At 49.1% G+C, this 17,742-nt stretch overlaps 1 protein-coding gene across 1 annotated transcript; it reads right to left on the bottom strand.

The window, feature by feature from the left end:
• Positions 1–285: 285 nt before the first annotated feature.
• LOC120697085 (G-type lectin S-receptor-like serine/threonine-protein kinase At2g19130) lies at positions 286–17,439 on the bottom strand. The gene is made up of 2 exons (XM_039980218.1): positions 14,943–17,439; positions 286–605 (listed from the first exon to the last, which is right to left on the bottom strand). Exons 1-2 carry the CDS (start codon positions 17,286–17,288, stop codon positions 414–416), a joined length of 2,538 nt encoding a protein of 845 aa, XP_039836152.1. The 5' UTR covers positions 17,289–17,439; the 3' UTR covers positions 286–413.
• Between the last annotated feature and the right edge of the window lie 303 nt (positions 17,440–17,742).

Below are 17,742 nucleotides of genomic sequence, written 5' to 3' on the forward strand. Positions count from 1 at the left end.
TTATGACCAGTGAATAGAGCATTTTATTTCTCATCCTTCGTTAATGTTGTTGCTGTTTAGGCACAGTTGGATCTCTTAGGTAAGATAACATGTTATCCTCAGTAGCAGCATATATTGGACAACCTAACTTAGTGGTGGCTTATCTCTAATTTAGGCAGTAAGTACTGGTATGTCAACTATATGAATCCCACACACATCTGAGTCTTCCTAGTTTGCTACTCCAGTTGAAAATGTTAGGGAGGAGTACAATGCTTCCATACCATATTCGATCATTAAATTGTAAAATAAGAGAACAAGGGAACACAAGAACCCATATGGTTTAGCGATTGCAGACTTCCTCTGTTCAGAATTTGAGCATTAAAATTTGCTAAAACAAAATTTTGTAGCATCAACTACAGAGTATTTATGAATTATTACACCAAAGATGCATCAGAGCCTTCTGTGACAGATCCAGGCCCTTGCGTGATAGCTGCAAGCAGCCTTGGCGCTGGGGGCATATCAATCTCCTGTAGACCCTCAAGAACACGGACCACTTCACCCATTGTTGGCCGATGAAGCTCGTTATCTTGGATGCACCAATATGCTACTTTGCAAACCCTTTCAGCCTCTTCCAAATTGAAGAGCACCACCGCCACCAGCAACCAGCCGCGCCGCCGCCACCAGCAGCCAGCCCCCCAGCAAACCCTAGCCCCGCCGCGCCACTAGGGCCCGCCGGAGACGAGAAGAGGAGGGAGAGGAGCACCACAGGGATGGCACATCAGCCTCCCGCCGCCACCTCCATCTCCACCGCCGACGAGACGCAATAGAGTCGCTAACCGCCGTCCGCCGCGCCCCCACCGCGCGCTCAGCCGCAGCACTGCCGGAGCTTTAGCAAAGTTACATCTCAAGAAGAGATGTGTCGAGGTCTCAGGTAGTTGTAGGAAACAGGTTTTTGATAATGTGACATTTACCAATTGGTTGGATCACCATTTTTCTATGACTTCTCGTGCTACCTCCATAATAATGGGTCATATTTTAATATAACCACTACTTCCTTGAAAAAAATAACACGTCTATTAATTGCAACATGATTGCAAATACATTAAGTTTCCAACTAATTGTACTCTGTCCTCCCTAATAAATTATTATACCCCTACTTTCACCTCAATAAAATACAACAATAAATGTGGTAGCTCCATTTTGATACCCTGAATAATATACTACTTAAACAATAGCGTGGCGATAATGAAATGCCCAAAATATATACCATGACACCTATGCGAACTTGGACCTGAATAAGGGGTAGCAGAAGATTTTCTAGTGATAGAAGCTGTTGAAAAGCTTGCTCAGAAAGAAGGATGACCATATGGCCCGACATGAGGCGCGGTGACGCGCTGGCTCGGTGCGGCTGACCGGCGTACAGCTCGACAGTGCAGCTTCTTCTGTGCGGTGGTCCGTGAGTAGCTTGGCGCACTGCGCTGGCGCGGGCGGCCCGCCGTAGCGTCGCCGCTCGCACAAAGGAGGGAGGTGCATGAGATCTACTGTAGATACCGATGGATCGCAGGTTTGATTCAAGTGAAGTTCGAGGGCTTTATGAAAACATTATGTGCTTCCTTAGACTGGAGGTTGATTTCTACTAAATAGAAGAACCTTTTTGAGAAAAAAAATCCGAGTAGATGTCCGTCCGGCCGACCCGACGGCTGGTAGCTGGCCGTGACGTGGCCATGCTCCTGCGCACCTTTTGGTGCAAGAATCGTATTAAGCTGCCTCCTAGTGCCAATTTGCAACGCAGGAGGCAGGGCCGATGGATCAAATCGGGCAGCGCTAACTGCAGAATTTTTCACATGTTCAGACTTCAGATTGTCTTATGCATTGGTGCATTGCAGTTGCAGCATCACGCATTCCTTTTCTGAATACCAGACAATACATCGTTTTGCAATTTGCAAGTGCAGACTTTAGATTGGCTGCTTAACGAGATTGTTAGCAGCAACCCTGATCTAGGAGACCTGCCTGCATGGATTGAGCACAGAAATCTCAGCAAGTGGGACATTGTTTGAGCGCAGAAATCTCAGCAAGGGAACTCCCAACGCTGCGGTTAAGATCTGAATGTTGGGGCTGTAGTATCCACTGTGTGTTTGCGATCTGAACTGTGTGGGTATCGTACTCATTTCGTTGAAAGTCGTGACACTACTGCCAACAAAATGTACACATCCACTGTGGTGCGCTGCTCCTGCAGCAAGGACTACAGCGCCTGAACACCGAGCACGCCCATCATCACTTCACCACAGCAGGCAACAGAGCTGCAGAACTACCAGCACCAGAGCCTAAACAAGGCCACACAATGGCCAAAGCAAAACATGATGGAACATCCATTATTAGCCCTACGGAGACACTCTTGTCAGCATACCACGAACAAGAAACCTGACAGTGACCCACTAATCAGATGAGATGCAGCACCAGAGGAAGATGGTGGCCGTCGACCACGTCCCGGCCCGGAGCAACGCGGCGGCGGAGCGCGACGGCAGTAGCAAGTCGCCGATCACCCCCTGCACGCCAGCCCGCGTAGGGAGTTGTACTTGCTAAGCAAGTTGAAGAGAGCCACAAAAAGCTTAAACAAGAGCATAGGGAGTTGGCTCACAAGTATCAAGAACTTGAATTTGCCTATGAAGCAATTGACCCAAGTCTTGAGAACTTTGCTCATGAAACTATTGAGAAGGTCAATGCTTCTACTTCATGTGATGACCTACTCATTAATGCAAATGCTACTAATGCTTTGCCCGAGTTTGCACCTTCTAGGGAAAAGGAATTGATGGATCAAGTTGCAAGCCTCAAGAGTAGTGTGGAGAAGCTCTCAAGAGGAGAATACATCCACAAGAAAATTCTCTTCAACAATGCACGTGACTATGGCAAGAGAGGTCTTGGTTCATTTCCGGAGCCAAATCAAGGCACTACTCCTTCTCCGGAGATCAAGATTAGCTTCATCAAGGAAGTTGGATCATATTGCCAACATTGCCAAGTCACCGGGCACCACACTAGGGAGTGCACCCTACCATCACGTCCTCTTCCCACTTTACCTAAGAATTACTCATCAATGTTTGAAAATAACCATTTTCTCTTGAGTAAAGTGAAGGGCAAGGTGAAGGCCAAATTCATTGGCAAACTCACTAAGGAGTCAAAGAAAAAGCTCCCCAAGCAACTTTGGGTCCCAAAAGCTCTTGTCACACATGTGCAAGGCCCAAAGCTTGTTTGGGTTCCTAAAACTCAAAAGTGAATTCTCATGTGTGTAGGTGAACTACAAAGCCGGTGGAAAACATTGGGTACTTGATAGCGGTTGCTCTCAACATATGACCGGCAATGATAGCATGTTCACCTCCCTTGAAGACCCCGGCGATCATGAACATGTCACCTATGGTGATAACTCAAGGGGAAAGGTTTTAGGTTTGGGTAGAATAGCAATTTCTAAAGATTTATCTATTTCTAATGTTTTGTTTGTAGAAGCACTTAGTTTTAATCTTATTTCAATTGCTCAATTGTGTGATCTTGGACTAACGTGTGCCTTTGACAAGAATGGTGTTGTAGTAACTCATGAAAAAGACAAGTCATTGGTATTCACGGGGTTTAGGCATGGCAACATTTACTTAGTGGATTTCTCTTCAAAGCAAACAAGCACCATGACATGCCTCTTCACCAAGTCTTCTCTTGGGTGGCTTTGGCATAGAAGAATTGCTCATATTGGCATGAGCAACCTCAAGAAAGCCCACAAGAGAGGGATGATCACCGGCTTGAAGGACGTCACCTTTGACAAGAACAAGCTATGTAAAGCATGTCAAGCCGGGAAGCAAGTTGCAACACATCATCCCATCAAGACAATGTTGTCTACCTCCAAGCCGCTCGAGCTACTTCACATGGATCTCTTTGGTCCAACTACATACAAGAGCATTGGTGGTAACCTCTATTGCCTAGTAATTGTTGATGATTTTTCACGTTACACTTGGGTTATGTTTCTAGGCGATAAGGGTGAAACTCCGGAACTCTTCAAGACATTTGCAAGAAGAGCTCAAAGGGAGTACAACTCCCCAATTGTGAAGATCCGGAGTGACAACGGCACCGAGTTCAAGAACATGAAGATTGAAGAATGGTGCGATGAAGAGGGCATCAAGCATGAGTTTTCCGCCACCTACACGCCTCAACAAAATGGAGTGGTGGAAAGAAAGAACAAGACTCTCATCACCCTAGCTAGAGCAATGTTGGATGATTATGGCACGTCCGAGAAGTTTTGGGCGGAAGCAATCAACACGGCGTGTCATGCATCCAACCGAGTATATCCTCACCGACTCCTCAAGAAAACTCCATATGAGCTCATCACCGGGAAGAAACCAAATATATCATACTTTCGAGTCTTTGGTTGCAAGTGCTTCATCTATAAGAAGAAAAGGCTCGGTAAGTTTGAAAGTAGATGTGATGAGGGTTTCTTTCTTGGTTATGCATCAAACTCCAAAGCATATAGAGTATTCAATCAAACCTCCGGGTTAGTTGAAGAAACATGTGATGTGGAGTTTGATGAATCTAATGGCTCCCAAGAGGAGGTTGTTGGCTATGAAAATATAGGTGATGAGGAGATCGATGTAGCTTTGAAGAAGATGTCCATTGGGGATATCAAGCCGGAAGAGTTGCATGAAGACAATGATCAAGGGGGAGGACCTTCCTCATCTACACCAAGCACCTCCACGGCGCCCCAAGTGGATAAAGATCAAGAAAAAGATGATACACAATCTCAAGAAGAAGTGCCAACACCAACAACCCAAGTTCAAGAACAAGAAGAGCAAAACGTTCCACCACAAGCACAAGTCACCCATGATCCACCCCAACAAGCATCCACGCAAGTACCGCTAGTAAAGCATGGTCGCATCTCCAAGGATCATCCAATTGGTCAAATCATTGGTAGTCCATCAAAGGGAGTAAGAACTCGCTCTAAGCATGCTTCATTTTGCGAACATCACTCGTTTGTTTCTTGTATTGAACCCACTAGCATAGAGGAAGCGCTTGAGGACTCGGATTGGGTGATGGCCATGCAAGATGAGTTGAACAACTTCACCCGCAATGAAGTTTGGGTCCTCGAAGCTCCTCCAAAAGACAAGAACATCATCGGCACCAAGTGGGTCTTTCGGAACAAGCAAGATGAACATGGGGTGGTGGTACGCAACAAAGCAAGACTTGTGGCAAAAGGGTTTTCTCAAGTCGAAGGTTTGGATTTTGGTGAAACTTTTGCTCCGGTCGCAAGACTTGAAGCTATCCGTATCCTTCTTGCTTACTCTTCACATCATAACATTAAGTTGTATCAAATGGATGTGAAAAGTGCATTCTTAAATGGCGTTATTAACGAACTTGTTTATGTTGAGCAACCTCCCGGGTTTGAAGATCCGAGGAATCCTAACCATGTTTATAGGTTGCACAAGGCACTCTATGGGCTCAAACAAGCTCCAAGGGCTTGGTATGAGAGGCTTCGTGACTTCCTAATCATGCAAGGCTTCAAGATCGGGAGGGTGGACACCACGTTGTTCACAAAAGACGTCAACGGGGATCTTTTCATTTGTCAAATTTATGTTGACGATATTATTTTTGGCTCAACTAATGATTTGCTAAGCCATGAGTTTGCTACCATGATGTCTAGGGAATTTGAGATGTCCATGATTGGCGAATTGACCTTCTTCCTTGGTTTTCAAGTCAAACAAATGAAGGAAGGGACATTCATCCATCAAGAAAAGTATACCAAAGATATCTTGAAGAAGTTCAAGATGGATGAGTGCAAGCCAATCAAGACACCCATGGCAACAAATGGGCATCTCGACTTGGATGTGGACGGTAAACCGATTGATCAATCCCTCTATCGTTCTATGATAGGGTCTTTGCTTTACCTTACCGCATCTAGGCCCGATATAATGTTTAGTGTGTGCTTGTGTGCCCGCTTTCAAGCTAACCCAAAGGAGTCACACCTTTCGGCTGTGAATAGGATCCTTCGGTATCTCAAGCACACTCCTAGCATAGGCTTGTGGTACCCCAAAGGCGCTAGTTTAGATCTCTTGGGATACTCGGATTCGGATTTTGCCGGAAGCCGTGTGGATCGCAAGAGTACCTCCGGGGGTTGCCACTTGCTTGGGCGTTCTCTAGTTTCTTGGTCGAGTAAGAAGCAAAATTCCGTGGCTTTGTCCACCGCGGCAGCGGAATATATAGCGGCCGGTGCATGTTGTGCCCAAATCCTATATATGAAGCAAACCCTTTTGGACTTTGGTGTGAAACTAGATAGGATCCCACTCCTTTGTGACAATGAAAGTGCCGTAAAAATTGCCAAGAATCCAGTTCAACACTCTCGCACAAAGCACATTGATATTCGCCATCACTTCTTGCGTGATCACGAAGCCAAGGGGGACATTTCCCTTCAAGGTGTGAGATCCGAGGAGCAATTGGCGGATATATTCACAAAACCTCTAGACGAGAGTACCTTTGTTAGGCTAAGAAATGAGCTCAATGTGTTAGATGCGGCAAACGTCATGTAAGTTGCCATGTCATATAGAAAAAATGCATACATATAGGACACTTGTCTAACCATGGTAAGATAGTGATGAGCAAGGGTTTAGCTAGAGGTGGTGGTCCACTTGTTTTCCTCTAGGCTTGTAAAAAGGCTCATCATGAAGAAGCTTCCCGTGGGTTCAAACTTGACAAGTAGATCTTAATTTCTTGTTATGCATTTCTTGTCATATAGGTGTGCACTTCATGTTTATTATACTTTCGCATGTGGTTGTAGTTTGCATCATCATTGCATGCGTAAGGGTCACAAAGGAGATCACTTGATGAAAATGAGACTTGTTTTCATATACAAGATCTTAATTCATGAAAAGTGAAAAGAGCAAAGTGTTAGGTGCGTTATTGCCTAGTGAGCAATGTCATGATGAGTTTGAAGCTTTCTATCTTCAATATTCCTATGACATGGCTCATACATTTTATTTGGCGCTTTGTCTCTCTTGCGGCTTTTCCTTGTGTTTAAAAAGAAATTTATTTAAGCAAGTGTGCTATCCTATTTATTTTGAGGGGTAAAGTCGCCTATGCAAGTCCATTAACTTGAGTTTATTTGAATTTTATAAGTTTATTGGACTTAGCATAGAAGAGTGAGCTGAGTGTGGGGTTTTTGGCTTCACCGGTTAAACCGACGTTCAATGGAGCATCATCATCGGTTTAACCGGCGTTACTAAGTTTGTCTCAGCTCAGTCAAGTTTTCAGGCGTTCAACCGGCGTATTCAAAAGTCAGTGCATCGGATCAATCGGTGATCATAAATGCAAATCAGACCTAGCAATCAACCGGTGTTTTGATCAATCAACCGACGAGTTCATTTTTGACAGCATCGGTTCAACCGGCGTTCAAAAACAGATCTGGTAGAATCTCGGGTGAACTACACCGACGCAATCAACCGGCGTTCAAACCCTACGCGTCGGATCAACCGGTGTAAAGGAAAATCGCGGGTCCCACCTGTCATATATGAGTCGTGCTCGAGCCGCCGCCTCTCTTTCCTCTGTTTCGCCCGCATCCATCTTCGAGCCGCCGCCGCCTTCCCTTCGCGCCGCCGCCGTCTCTCCACCGCCGCCGTGCGCCCGCGCTGCCACCACCGTTCCACCTTGCCGCCGCCGTGCGCCGTCACTCCTAGCCGCCGCCGCGCACCCTCACGCTCACCCAGCGCCGCCCGCGCGCACCTGCACAACCCACGCCGCTGCTCGCCGCCACGGTCGCCAACCGCCGTGAACTCACGCCGCCACCACCATTTTCGCAGCCACGCCGCCGCTCCCACACGCCTTGCCGCCCACGCAGCCGCACCTCCACGCCGCAGCCGCAGCCGATCTGCGCTCACCAGGTGCTCGACGATTTGCCTGGGCTGCTTCTTTCGCGCCGCGTTTGTGTTTCGCTCACCGTCAGTCGAGATGGGTCGCGAGAAGAGGAAAGGGAAGGAAGTTGTGGTCGAGAAGCCCGCTCGCAAGCGGACTCGTGCAGAGAAGGAGGCCGAGAAGGCCGAGATGGTGGCCAAGGCCGCCGAGGAGCAGGCATCAGGCCGCGCTCGTCCGTTCCAGATCAGGGAGGACCCCAGAGGCAGAGGCAGAGGCAGGGGCATGGGTAGAGTCAGAGGTGCCAGGGCCACCAGAGCCGCGACAGCAGCAGCAGCAGAGTCAGATCAGTCAGATACAGCTGCAGATTCAGATTCAGGGGCAGAGCAGTCCGAGCAGTCTCAGGGGCAGAGCACACAGGAGTCACCGACTCTACGACGGTCTGGCCGCACTCGGCAGACATCCCCAGCAGCAGAGACTTCACCAGCGACCGAGCGTCGCACTGGACCGAGGACGCGAGGAGGTCACCAGCCACAGGAGCCTCGCAGGTCCACAGCTGCAGCAGCAGCAGCTCGTAGAGCCGAGGCCCTAGAGGCCGAGCGCGCAGTGTTCCGTATGGACACTGTTGTGCGTCTGGAGCCAGGTGTGCTGCTCCAGAACTTGACCCGAGCCAATGCGGCCAAGGTCAAGAGGCTCAGGTGGAGTGTTGACGAGGAGGTCTGGTTCCCGGTGACCCGAGACAGCAGAGTCGACAGGAGGTTCTGGACTTTGCTACAGGCCAGTTTCTACGAGACCTACCAGAGGCGGGGCCACCGGATCTTTCAGCACAGGGTTCTTGACTGGGTCTCACTGAGGACAGCCGCAGGGGGAGCAGATGTGAGAGCACACTTTGCTCACTTCAGAGGTCTGCCTAGACTGCTAGAGATGGAACAGAACCGTTATATCGAGGACTGGGTCAGAGTGTTCTACGCTACAGCTTGGATAGCCCCCGAGCGCAGAGCCGTACACTTCATGTTTGGAGGGCAGGACTTTGGTTTGTCGAGGGCGACCATTGCTGGTATTCTTGGAGTTGACCTGGTCGACGTCTCGCTGCACGAGAGGGTTTACGGGGACTCAGATCCACCCCGCAGGGCGATGGTTGGCGGGATTGCTCCTTCTCACGAGGCGATCACTCAGTGCTTCCGCCAGCCGTTCCCAGCCTCTTACGCCAGAGTGCCGAGCTTGCTGACCCCAGAGGCTTACGCTGTTCACATGGCACTCCGGAGGACTCTGTTACCGAGGAGTGGCTACCCAGAGGGGTTTACGGGACTGCAGCAGCTCCTGCTTCTACACATCCTCACTCACGAGCCCTTTGACATAGTTGACTTTATTTTGGCTGAGATCGAGGATGTGATCACTGATGGGATGGGTGTGGTGCGACAGTTTCCCTATGCGCACTGGATCAGTTACATATGCTCTATGATAGTGCCAGCAGAGTCACCCATCAGTGCCCCTTACCGTCACGACGAGGCTCCCAGGTTCCCTGTCTACCGACCCACGGCTCCACAGGACAGGAGGAGGGGCAGACACGCAGATAGAGCAGCGATGGCTCGACTGTCACCGGAGGTTCAGGCACGAGTGGCAGAGGAGGATGAGGCACTCCTAGCAGCAGAGGCACAGCTTCCCGGGGGAGATGATGAGATTCACTGGTCTGAGCTTGAGTCAGACTCCTCCGACGACGTTGAGTACTTTCCTTCAGCTGCCCCAGCCAGTCACGATCACGAGGCAGGAGGTTCAGGACAGCCAGCACCTCCGACTTCAGCAGCTGCTACAGTCTCTGAGTCTCAGGTGACTCAGCCGTCCGAGCTCACTTCACTGCTACAGCAGCTCGTGACCCAGCAGAGAGAGGACAGGCTTGCTCAGGAGGAGGCCAGGAGAGCCCATGAGGCCCAGATTGCTGCTATACAGAGAGAGGCCGCCCGAGAGCGGGCTGCGACCGAGGAGCGTTTTGTCGGCCTCATTGACAGAGTTTCACAGAGGACAGACGCACAGTTCCAGCAGATGCAGCAGGGCATGATGGCGATGTTCGGGATGATCTCATAGCTTTACTCTCACACCGGACTCGCCCCGCAGCAGCCAGGACAGCCAGGCCTTCAGGGTGTTGGAGCACCTCAGCTTGCCGTCACACCAGCTCCCCCTCCTCCAGCTCCTACTGCAGCTCCAGCTACCTCAGCGACACCGGAGACCACATTCTCGATGTCAGCACTCTTTGGGTCTGCCGGTCGTCCGCTCTTTTCACCACTGCCGGCGACCACACTCTTTCAGGACTCACCGTCAGCGGTTCAGTCGGTCGCCCTCCCCTCCTCACTTCAGGCAGCACCTTCAGGGGGAGGAGCAGTAGAGGAGTCCCTGCTTCCACAGTCGACGCAGCCGGCAGCCTCAGCAGTCACCTCTTCAGGTATTGATACTTCTTCTGCTGACCTGGTTACGACTTCTACGGATCCTCTACCAGGCAGTGCCAGCACGAGAGCCTCCACGACAGTTACTCCCCCAGTGAGCTCAGACCCAGACCAGCAGCTTCCGTCTGTCACCGAGGGTGAGAGTTCTCCGTCCGACGACGACGACCCGGACCGCTTCGTCGCCGTACCACGACAGCACGACCCGTAGCTCGCCTTTTGGTGCTTTGATGCCAAAGGGGGAGAGGTGTTAGGGGGAGCACCAGAGTTAGGGGGAGGGTAGAGCTAGAGAGAGCTCGTAGTTATCAGGACTTTGATTCTTTGTATCTCATTTGGTGTTAATTCATGGATATGTACTTTTGTCGCTTGAGTATGCCGTTCTTTGAGACATATCTATGGATTTCGTTTGAGCCGTTGAGCTCTTTGGTCCTTCTTTTCGAGTTTGCTTGTGTTTATCCTGCTTTATCTTTCTCGCTCTCTCGTTACTTATGTTTGTGTTGTCATCAATCACCAAAAAGGGGGAGATTGTAAGCATCTAGGCCCTCAAGGTATGTTTCGGTGATTAATGACAACCATTATTGTGACTAATGAGTTTGTGCAGCTTAAAAGATCTTTATCGCTCATTTGGTCATATGTCAAAAGAGGCCCCTCAATTTCGGTTATTCTAAAAGGCGATCTCGGTTTTCAACTTATATATGTCAAGGCTAAGGATCTTTCTAGTCCTAAGTGTCACAAGGTTGAGAAGGACACTTAGGTTAGTATAGGTTTTATAGTTTTATAGTGATCGCACTATTAAGAGGGGTTAAGGCTAAGTAACTTGAGCATGGACATGATCATTTGAAAATGGATGCACACTATGGTCACTCAGGTTTCTAGAAGTTCAAATAAGTGGTTCTCAAACTATATCTCAAGAATATTTGGATTTCATTCAAGACTCAAATCAGAAAAGACAAAATCAGAAAAAGTCTATACACCGGTTTAACCGACGCTCTCAATTTTCTATACGTCGGTTAAACGAAGTCAGCAGAGTCTGGACAAATTCAATACACCGGTTAAACCGACGTGTTTGAATTTAACGTCGGTGCATTAGTCCAGAGTTGGTTTTTCCAGGGCAATTCAAGATCTATTCACCGGATTAACCGACGCTGTTTGAATCAAGACGTCGGTGCAATTGACCAGTGAGATGGTTTTTTCAGAGGAATTCAAAAGTTGTACTCACCGGTTAAACCGACGATAGGTTTGAGTTAACGTCGGTGCAGTTGTCCAGAGACTTGGTTTTTCAGTGGTTCAGTGGACAACTACACTCACCGGTTAAACCGATGCTACGTCGGTTAATCTGCCCCAGTTGTAACGGCTAGTTTTCAGAAGAGGCAGTTTACATTCACCGGTTAAACCGACGATGACAATGGGGGGTACGTCGGATTAACCGGCGCTACGCAGTTTTCTGGCAGCTTTTCTCCAACGGCTCTATTTGTGTGAGCTGCCTATATATACCCCTCCAATGGGTCATTTCGCCCACTCTTGACACCAGGCAACATCCAAACACTCATACCATAGTCAAGAGCCACCTTGAGCTTCATCATTCACATACTTGTGCATTCAATCAATCAAGAAGCAAGATTAAGGACTTGAGTAGAGAGAAGCTAGTGTGCATCCGTTCTTGGTGATCGGTTCTTGCTCAAGTGAAGGCCTTAGCTTGTTACTCTTGGTGATTGGCATCACCTAGGCGATCTTGGTGATCGGGGTGTTTCTCGCGGAGCTTGCCAAGGATTGTGGGAGCCCGGAGAAGAAGATTGTACGTGGCTTGAGCACCACCACGCCGGGATGGTGAACGGAGACTCTTAGTGAGCGCCCAAGTCTCGGTGACATGGGAGGTGACAAGACTCTTAGTGAGTGTCACAACGTGGACTAGGGGTGTGTGCCAACACATCGACACCACGGGAAAAAATCCGGTCGTCTCTTGTCCACTCTCTTTATTCAAGCATTTTCTTTCATGCAATTTACTCATGAGCTTGACTTAGAGATCATAACTTAGCTCTACCTTGCTAGGCTTTACTTTGTTTTTATCACTCTTAGCTTGTGTAGGTAGTTTAGTTATCCGGTTGGTGAATTGGTGCCCTACTAGTATTGCATAGGTTAAGGTTGCTTTACCTTGCTTTAGAATTTGAAAAAGGCCCAATTCACCCCCCCCCTCTTGGTCCATCGATCCTTACACCGGCACCGAGCCGCGTTCATCGCTGGCAGCCGGCGTCCGGTGGCACCCTCCGAGCTTCCCGGAGGGTGGCCATGGCAGGTGCATGTCGTGATCAGGGCGGCGGCGCGGAGTCCATGCCCCTCGGCGACATCAGCGCGCGGCATGTCCGGCCTCCCTCCAGCCGCAGCCAAGTTTCCGCGCTTCCAATCTCGACCGCGAAATACGGATCGGACGGCTCCAGGTACCCTGGGGCGGACGGTAAATGAAAAACCGTCCACCCCCGATCGGCAAACCGAACACCGTCCACCCCTTGCTGCGGTGGCTGCGTCCGCCGCGGAGCCGGCGGAAGTGGGCGGGTGGCGCAGCAACCACGGCTGACCGTCGCACAGCCACGGCACCTGCAGCCGCTGGGCGGTGACCGGCCGCAGGGCGCTGGCAACGCTAGTTCGGAGTAGCGCCGTGACAGATGAGGGTCCGCAGAGTGCCGGCGCCGCGCGCGCGTGTCATGGGCGGAGCTAGGTGGATGCCTGGGTATTCCTAGGAATACCTATCTTTTTCCCCAAACAATCATGTACATTTGAAGTATGCATATATGTATATCTTATATTAGGCCATATTCTCTGTTCTCTAGGTTAGAAATTAGCCAAATACGATCTTTAGAGGTCCCGTCGCCCACAAATCATCTCTCTGTCCATGTATCAATTCAATCTATCTCACACGCGTTCTTGTACGACCATCCTGGTTCTGCTAGGGACGGTGGTGTGGCTGCACCCGCGGTAGAACATGCTGACTTGCCGAGGCTTTAGGCATCATGACGCCATCTGTTGATTACCCTGAGATAATATGGTTCAGTCCGTGGCAATCATATATAGCAGCTTATGATCTGAACAAGCTATAGGTACCAAATTTTGATAGAAGTGGCGTATTTAGCTAATTATGTGTAGTTTGAACATTGAAATGCTCCTTTACCCATCAGAGCAAACTTAAGAGCAGACTTATGATCAAATTTGGGACTGAACAATTACAATTTGTACAAATCGGCACTAGACTTAACTAATTGGGTTGTTCACCTAGCATATGAACTAGTTCATTGTTGAATATGAAGTAAGATCAAAAAAATGAGCTTGTATCTTTAATTGTCGATATTGTGAACTTGGATTTTTTTAGAAAGTAGGAATACCGAACTACAAAATCCTGGCTCCACCACTGGCGTGTATGCTCGTGGAGATGACGGGAAGGTAGCGGGAGATCCATGGTGGGAAGCGGCGGCGGAAGCAGAAGGCGTGCTCGCCGGTGGCGCAGCGGCCATGGGTGACCATCGTGAGTCACGGACCAGAAACCAGCTGCTTCCGTGATGCTCCAGTGATAACGGAATTCCTTGAGAGGCATGTGGATCCAACCTGAAAGATCCAGAAGCACTTTCTACTCGGCAGCGCTGAGTGCTCACTCATTCAAAGTTGATGACTGTCATTCAGTTTCAGTATCTCTTTATAGCCTGTGGATAATGCATTTTCTTATCGGCCAGCTTGTGCTAATTTTGTTCCTCTTATGCAGAGATATCATCCCAGGCTTCTGCCTTTGCTGTTGTTTTCCAAGATCTACTGCTCCTCAATTTGTTCAATTGGTTCTCTCCCTCGTCATTTTACTATAGTATTTATGTTTTATTGTTGAATATTCAGATAGTTGTTGCTCTGTATTCGTGATTGTGAATCTGTGCTTATTCTGTACTACATAGTTGCATCAAATTCTTGATTGAGCATGTTCCTGTTGGTGCATAGGGCTGTAACTGATAATTATCGCAACATGTCAATGTTAAATTCCTGCTGTGACTTAATGTCAGTATCCCTGCATTTGATAAATTTATGACCAGTGAATAGAGCATTTTATTTCTCATCCTTCGTTAATGTTGTTGCTGTTTAGGCACAGTTGGATCTCTTAGGTAAGATAACATGTTATCCTCAGTAGCAGCATATATTGGACAACCTAACTTAGTGGTGGCTTATCTCTAATTTAGGCAGTAAGTACTGGTATGTCAACTATATGAATCCCACACACATCTGAGTCTTCCTAGTTTGCTACTCCAGTTGAAAATGTTAGGGAGGAGTACAATGCTTCCATACCATATTCGATCATTAAATTGTAAAATAAGAGAACAAGGGAACACAAGAACCCATATGGTTTAGCGATTGCAGACTTCCTCTGTTCAGAATTTGAGCATTAAAATTTGCTAAAACAAAATTTTGTAGCATCAACTACAGAGTATTTATGAATTATTACACCAAAGATGCATCAGAGCCTTCTGTGACAGATCCAGGCCCTTGCGTGATAGCTGCAAGCAGCCTTGGCGCTGGGGGCATATCAATCTCCTGTAGACCCTCAAGAACACGGACCACTTCACCCATTGTTGGCCGATGAAGCTCGTTATCTTGGATGCACCAATATGCTACTTTGCAAACCCTTTCATCCTCTTCCAAATTGAAGTCACCATGTAAATGTGGATCCACCAGACTTTGCACATCTCCCTCCTGAAGCTTGGTGATAGCTTGCACAGGGAAATATTCAATTTGATAATTGCCGCTACTATATGCTTCAGGTGAATTTCTCCTACCTGATATGATTTCCAACAGTACCATACCAAAGCTGTAAACATCAACTTTCGATGTAATAGCTACTCCCCCAAGCCACTCGGGGGCAAGGTACCCTGCAGTTCCTCTGAATGTAGTCAGAACTCGGCTAAAGTCCCTTCCTACAAATGCTGCCATTCCAAAGTCTGCAATTTTGGGAACAAATGATCCATCCAGAAGTATGTTTTGTGGTTTAATATCACAGTGTATGATGCATTCTCGGCAACTCTGATGCAAGTAGGACAGTCCTCTAGCAACTCCTAGGACTATTTGATACCTGGTGTTCCAATTTAGGGCAGCAGCATTGCCCCGAAATAGATGGGCATCGAGAGAGCCATTTGACATGTGTTCATACACAAGTAGCCTCTTATCACCTTCACAGCAGAAACCAATCAATTTGACTAGGTTGATATGTTGGATCAGCCCAAGTGAACTCACCTCAGCCCTGAATTGCTTTTCTCCCTGACGGGCACCATCAAGCCTTTTCACTGCTATAGCAGTCGAGTCACTTAGTGCTCCCTTGAATACACAGCCAAAACCACCTGCTCCAAGCTTTTCCGAGAAATTTTTAGTAGCATGACCTAAATCAGTGTATCTAAAGGCTATAATTCCACCATCACCTCGACTGTCGTACGATGGCGTGCCACACCACTTGAATTTTTTTCTCCAAATCATGAACAACAGCATGAGGATTAGTAACACAAAACCAATTATGCTTGCTGCAATAACAACTCCAATGCTTGATTTTCCTTTGTTTCTTGTCAGACTTGGCGAATCATTGGCGGCAAGGCGAAGATAAAGAACATCTTCGGAATTATTGTCGATGCCATCATTCTTATTTACACTAAACAACTCCCCATGCCAGACGGAGCATCTGCTACTGTTGTAGGAATAAGCAGTGCAGGAGCAGGAACTGAGGCAAGCTTCTTCACATTTGCTCTGATTGGTCGCACCATCTATGCTTTGGGGGTTGTAGGGCAGTGTAACATGAGCAATGGGGTTGAAAACATCTGTTGATCTTGCTGTGTTCTTCTCACTACTAGTGCAATCTAACCGAGTGTTTCTGGTGCAGCCTCCTGTTCGATCATCAAGCGCCCAATCCTGCGGTGACTTCAGGGAGAAGCTCTCCATACAGTCACAGAATGGACGGGAGGTGCCGTTGCAAGTCGTGAATGGTCCGCAGGTCGCATACGGAGTGCAGGGATCGGCAGGTTGGGCAAATATGGCTTGCCAGGACTGTTCAGCTTGTGACCAAACATTCATCTTGATCTGGCCGGAGATGTCCAGCGAGACGAATGTCAAGGACGAGTCATCCAGTGAAGTGTACATGTAGTACTCCTCTGCGTCGTCGTCGACGTATGTGGGGTCAATCAAGCCTTTGGTCCGTGGATTCGACTGCAGCATGGTCTTCAGTATTGGTATGAGCTTCAGTGTCGACGCTCCGGACGCCCAGCGCCAGTACACCACAGACGGGTTGCGGTGCTTGAGGACCACCCCGCTGGTGTCGATCTCGACGGAGTAGGAGCCGAGGCCCGGATCGACGAGGCTCTTCCTCGTGACGGCCTGACGGCTGAAGCCGGTGAGCTTGTTCCGGCCGAACTTGGCGCCCGGGAGCACGACGTCGGTCGGGTAGTCGAAGCTCTGCCACAAGGTGGCATTGGATGATGGGGTTTCTACGAGGGCGAGGTTCCCAGTGTCCAGGAGAACGGCGCTGGTGGCGTTCGTGCCGCCGGCTCCTGTTGTCCTGTTGGGAACAATGTGAGTGGACCAGACTATGGATTCAGGACTGCCATGGCTCACGATGGCGAGGTTGCCGTCGCTCGAGATCTTCAGCTGCGTTAGCTTGGGGTCAGCGATTGGCTGCTCTCTGTTGGCGACCCAAACGGTCGTGAAAACTGAGATGCTGTTGAACCATATGCCGAGGTACCAGCTTGGGGAGGTGGTGTTGCCGGACTTACTGATGATGGCGGCGGCTGTTGGCTGGAAGAAGCCGAGCGCGAACTTGCCGTTGCTGGAGACGAGCCTGTCGCCGACGGCGAGCACCTGGCCTGCCGCGAGAGTATCGGTTGTCGCGCCTGCAGCGGGAGCTGGAGCTTGCAACGAAGCAAGGAGAAGAAGGCCGAGTGGTATGTGCAGGGGATTCATGGGCAAACAAGATCGGAAGTGGTATGAGTGACGATGGATCATGGATGGACGTGTTTGTGCTGATCGGAGAAGGAAGAAGGGGATGTATAGAAAGGAAAGGAGGAGGTTGCAGAGAACGCGCGACTCGGCGACGACGCTGCTGGTCAAATCCGGTGAGCTGTGTGTGCGCTCTGCTCTGGACAAGCACGGGCACTACCAACTTGGGTTCCCACTTGTGGTGGATACACTGCAGAAGGACGTTGTGCTCTGTGTCTCTGAAATAATGCGAGGCGGTATTGCCATGTAAACAACGTGCTGATGGCCACCTAGCTGCCGCCGCAGGCGACGAGCTGCCACGGAAAGCAAACGCAGCTTCTTCGGGTGCTGATGATGAAGCTACTCATCGGCGTCCACACTTTGTCTGAGGGGCCAAGTGGGCTCATGTTCTGACAAGGTGGAGACGCGAATGAACACGGTGTTGAACATATATTAGTATACTTTATTAGATTCGTCTCGC

Source organism: Panicum virgatum, chromosome 3K (genome assembly GCF_016808335.1).
Source record: "Panicum virgatum strain AP13 chromosome 3K, P.virgatum_v5, whole genome shotgun sequence".
Lineage (NCBI taxonomy): Eukaryota > Viridiplantae > Streptophyta > Magnoliopsida > Poales > Poaceae > Panicum > Panicum virgatum.

Coding starts and splice junctions, on each gene's coding strand:
- LOC120697085 (XM_039980218.1), bottom strand. CDS start 17,288: ATGATCCATCGTCACTCATACCACTTCCGATCTTGTTTGCCCATGAAT. Junction 606..14,942: donor GTGACTTCAATTTGGAAGAG/GATGAAAGGGTT, acceptor AATTTGGAAGAG/GCTGAAAGGGTTTGCAAAGT.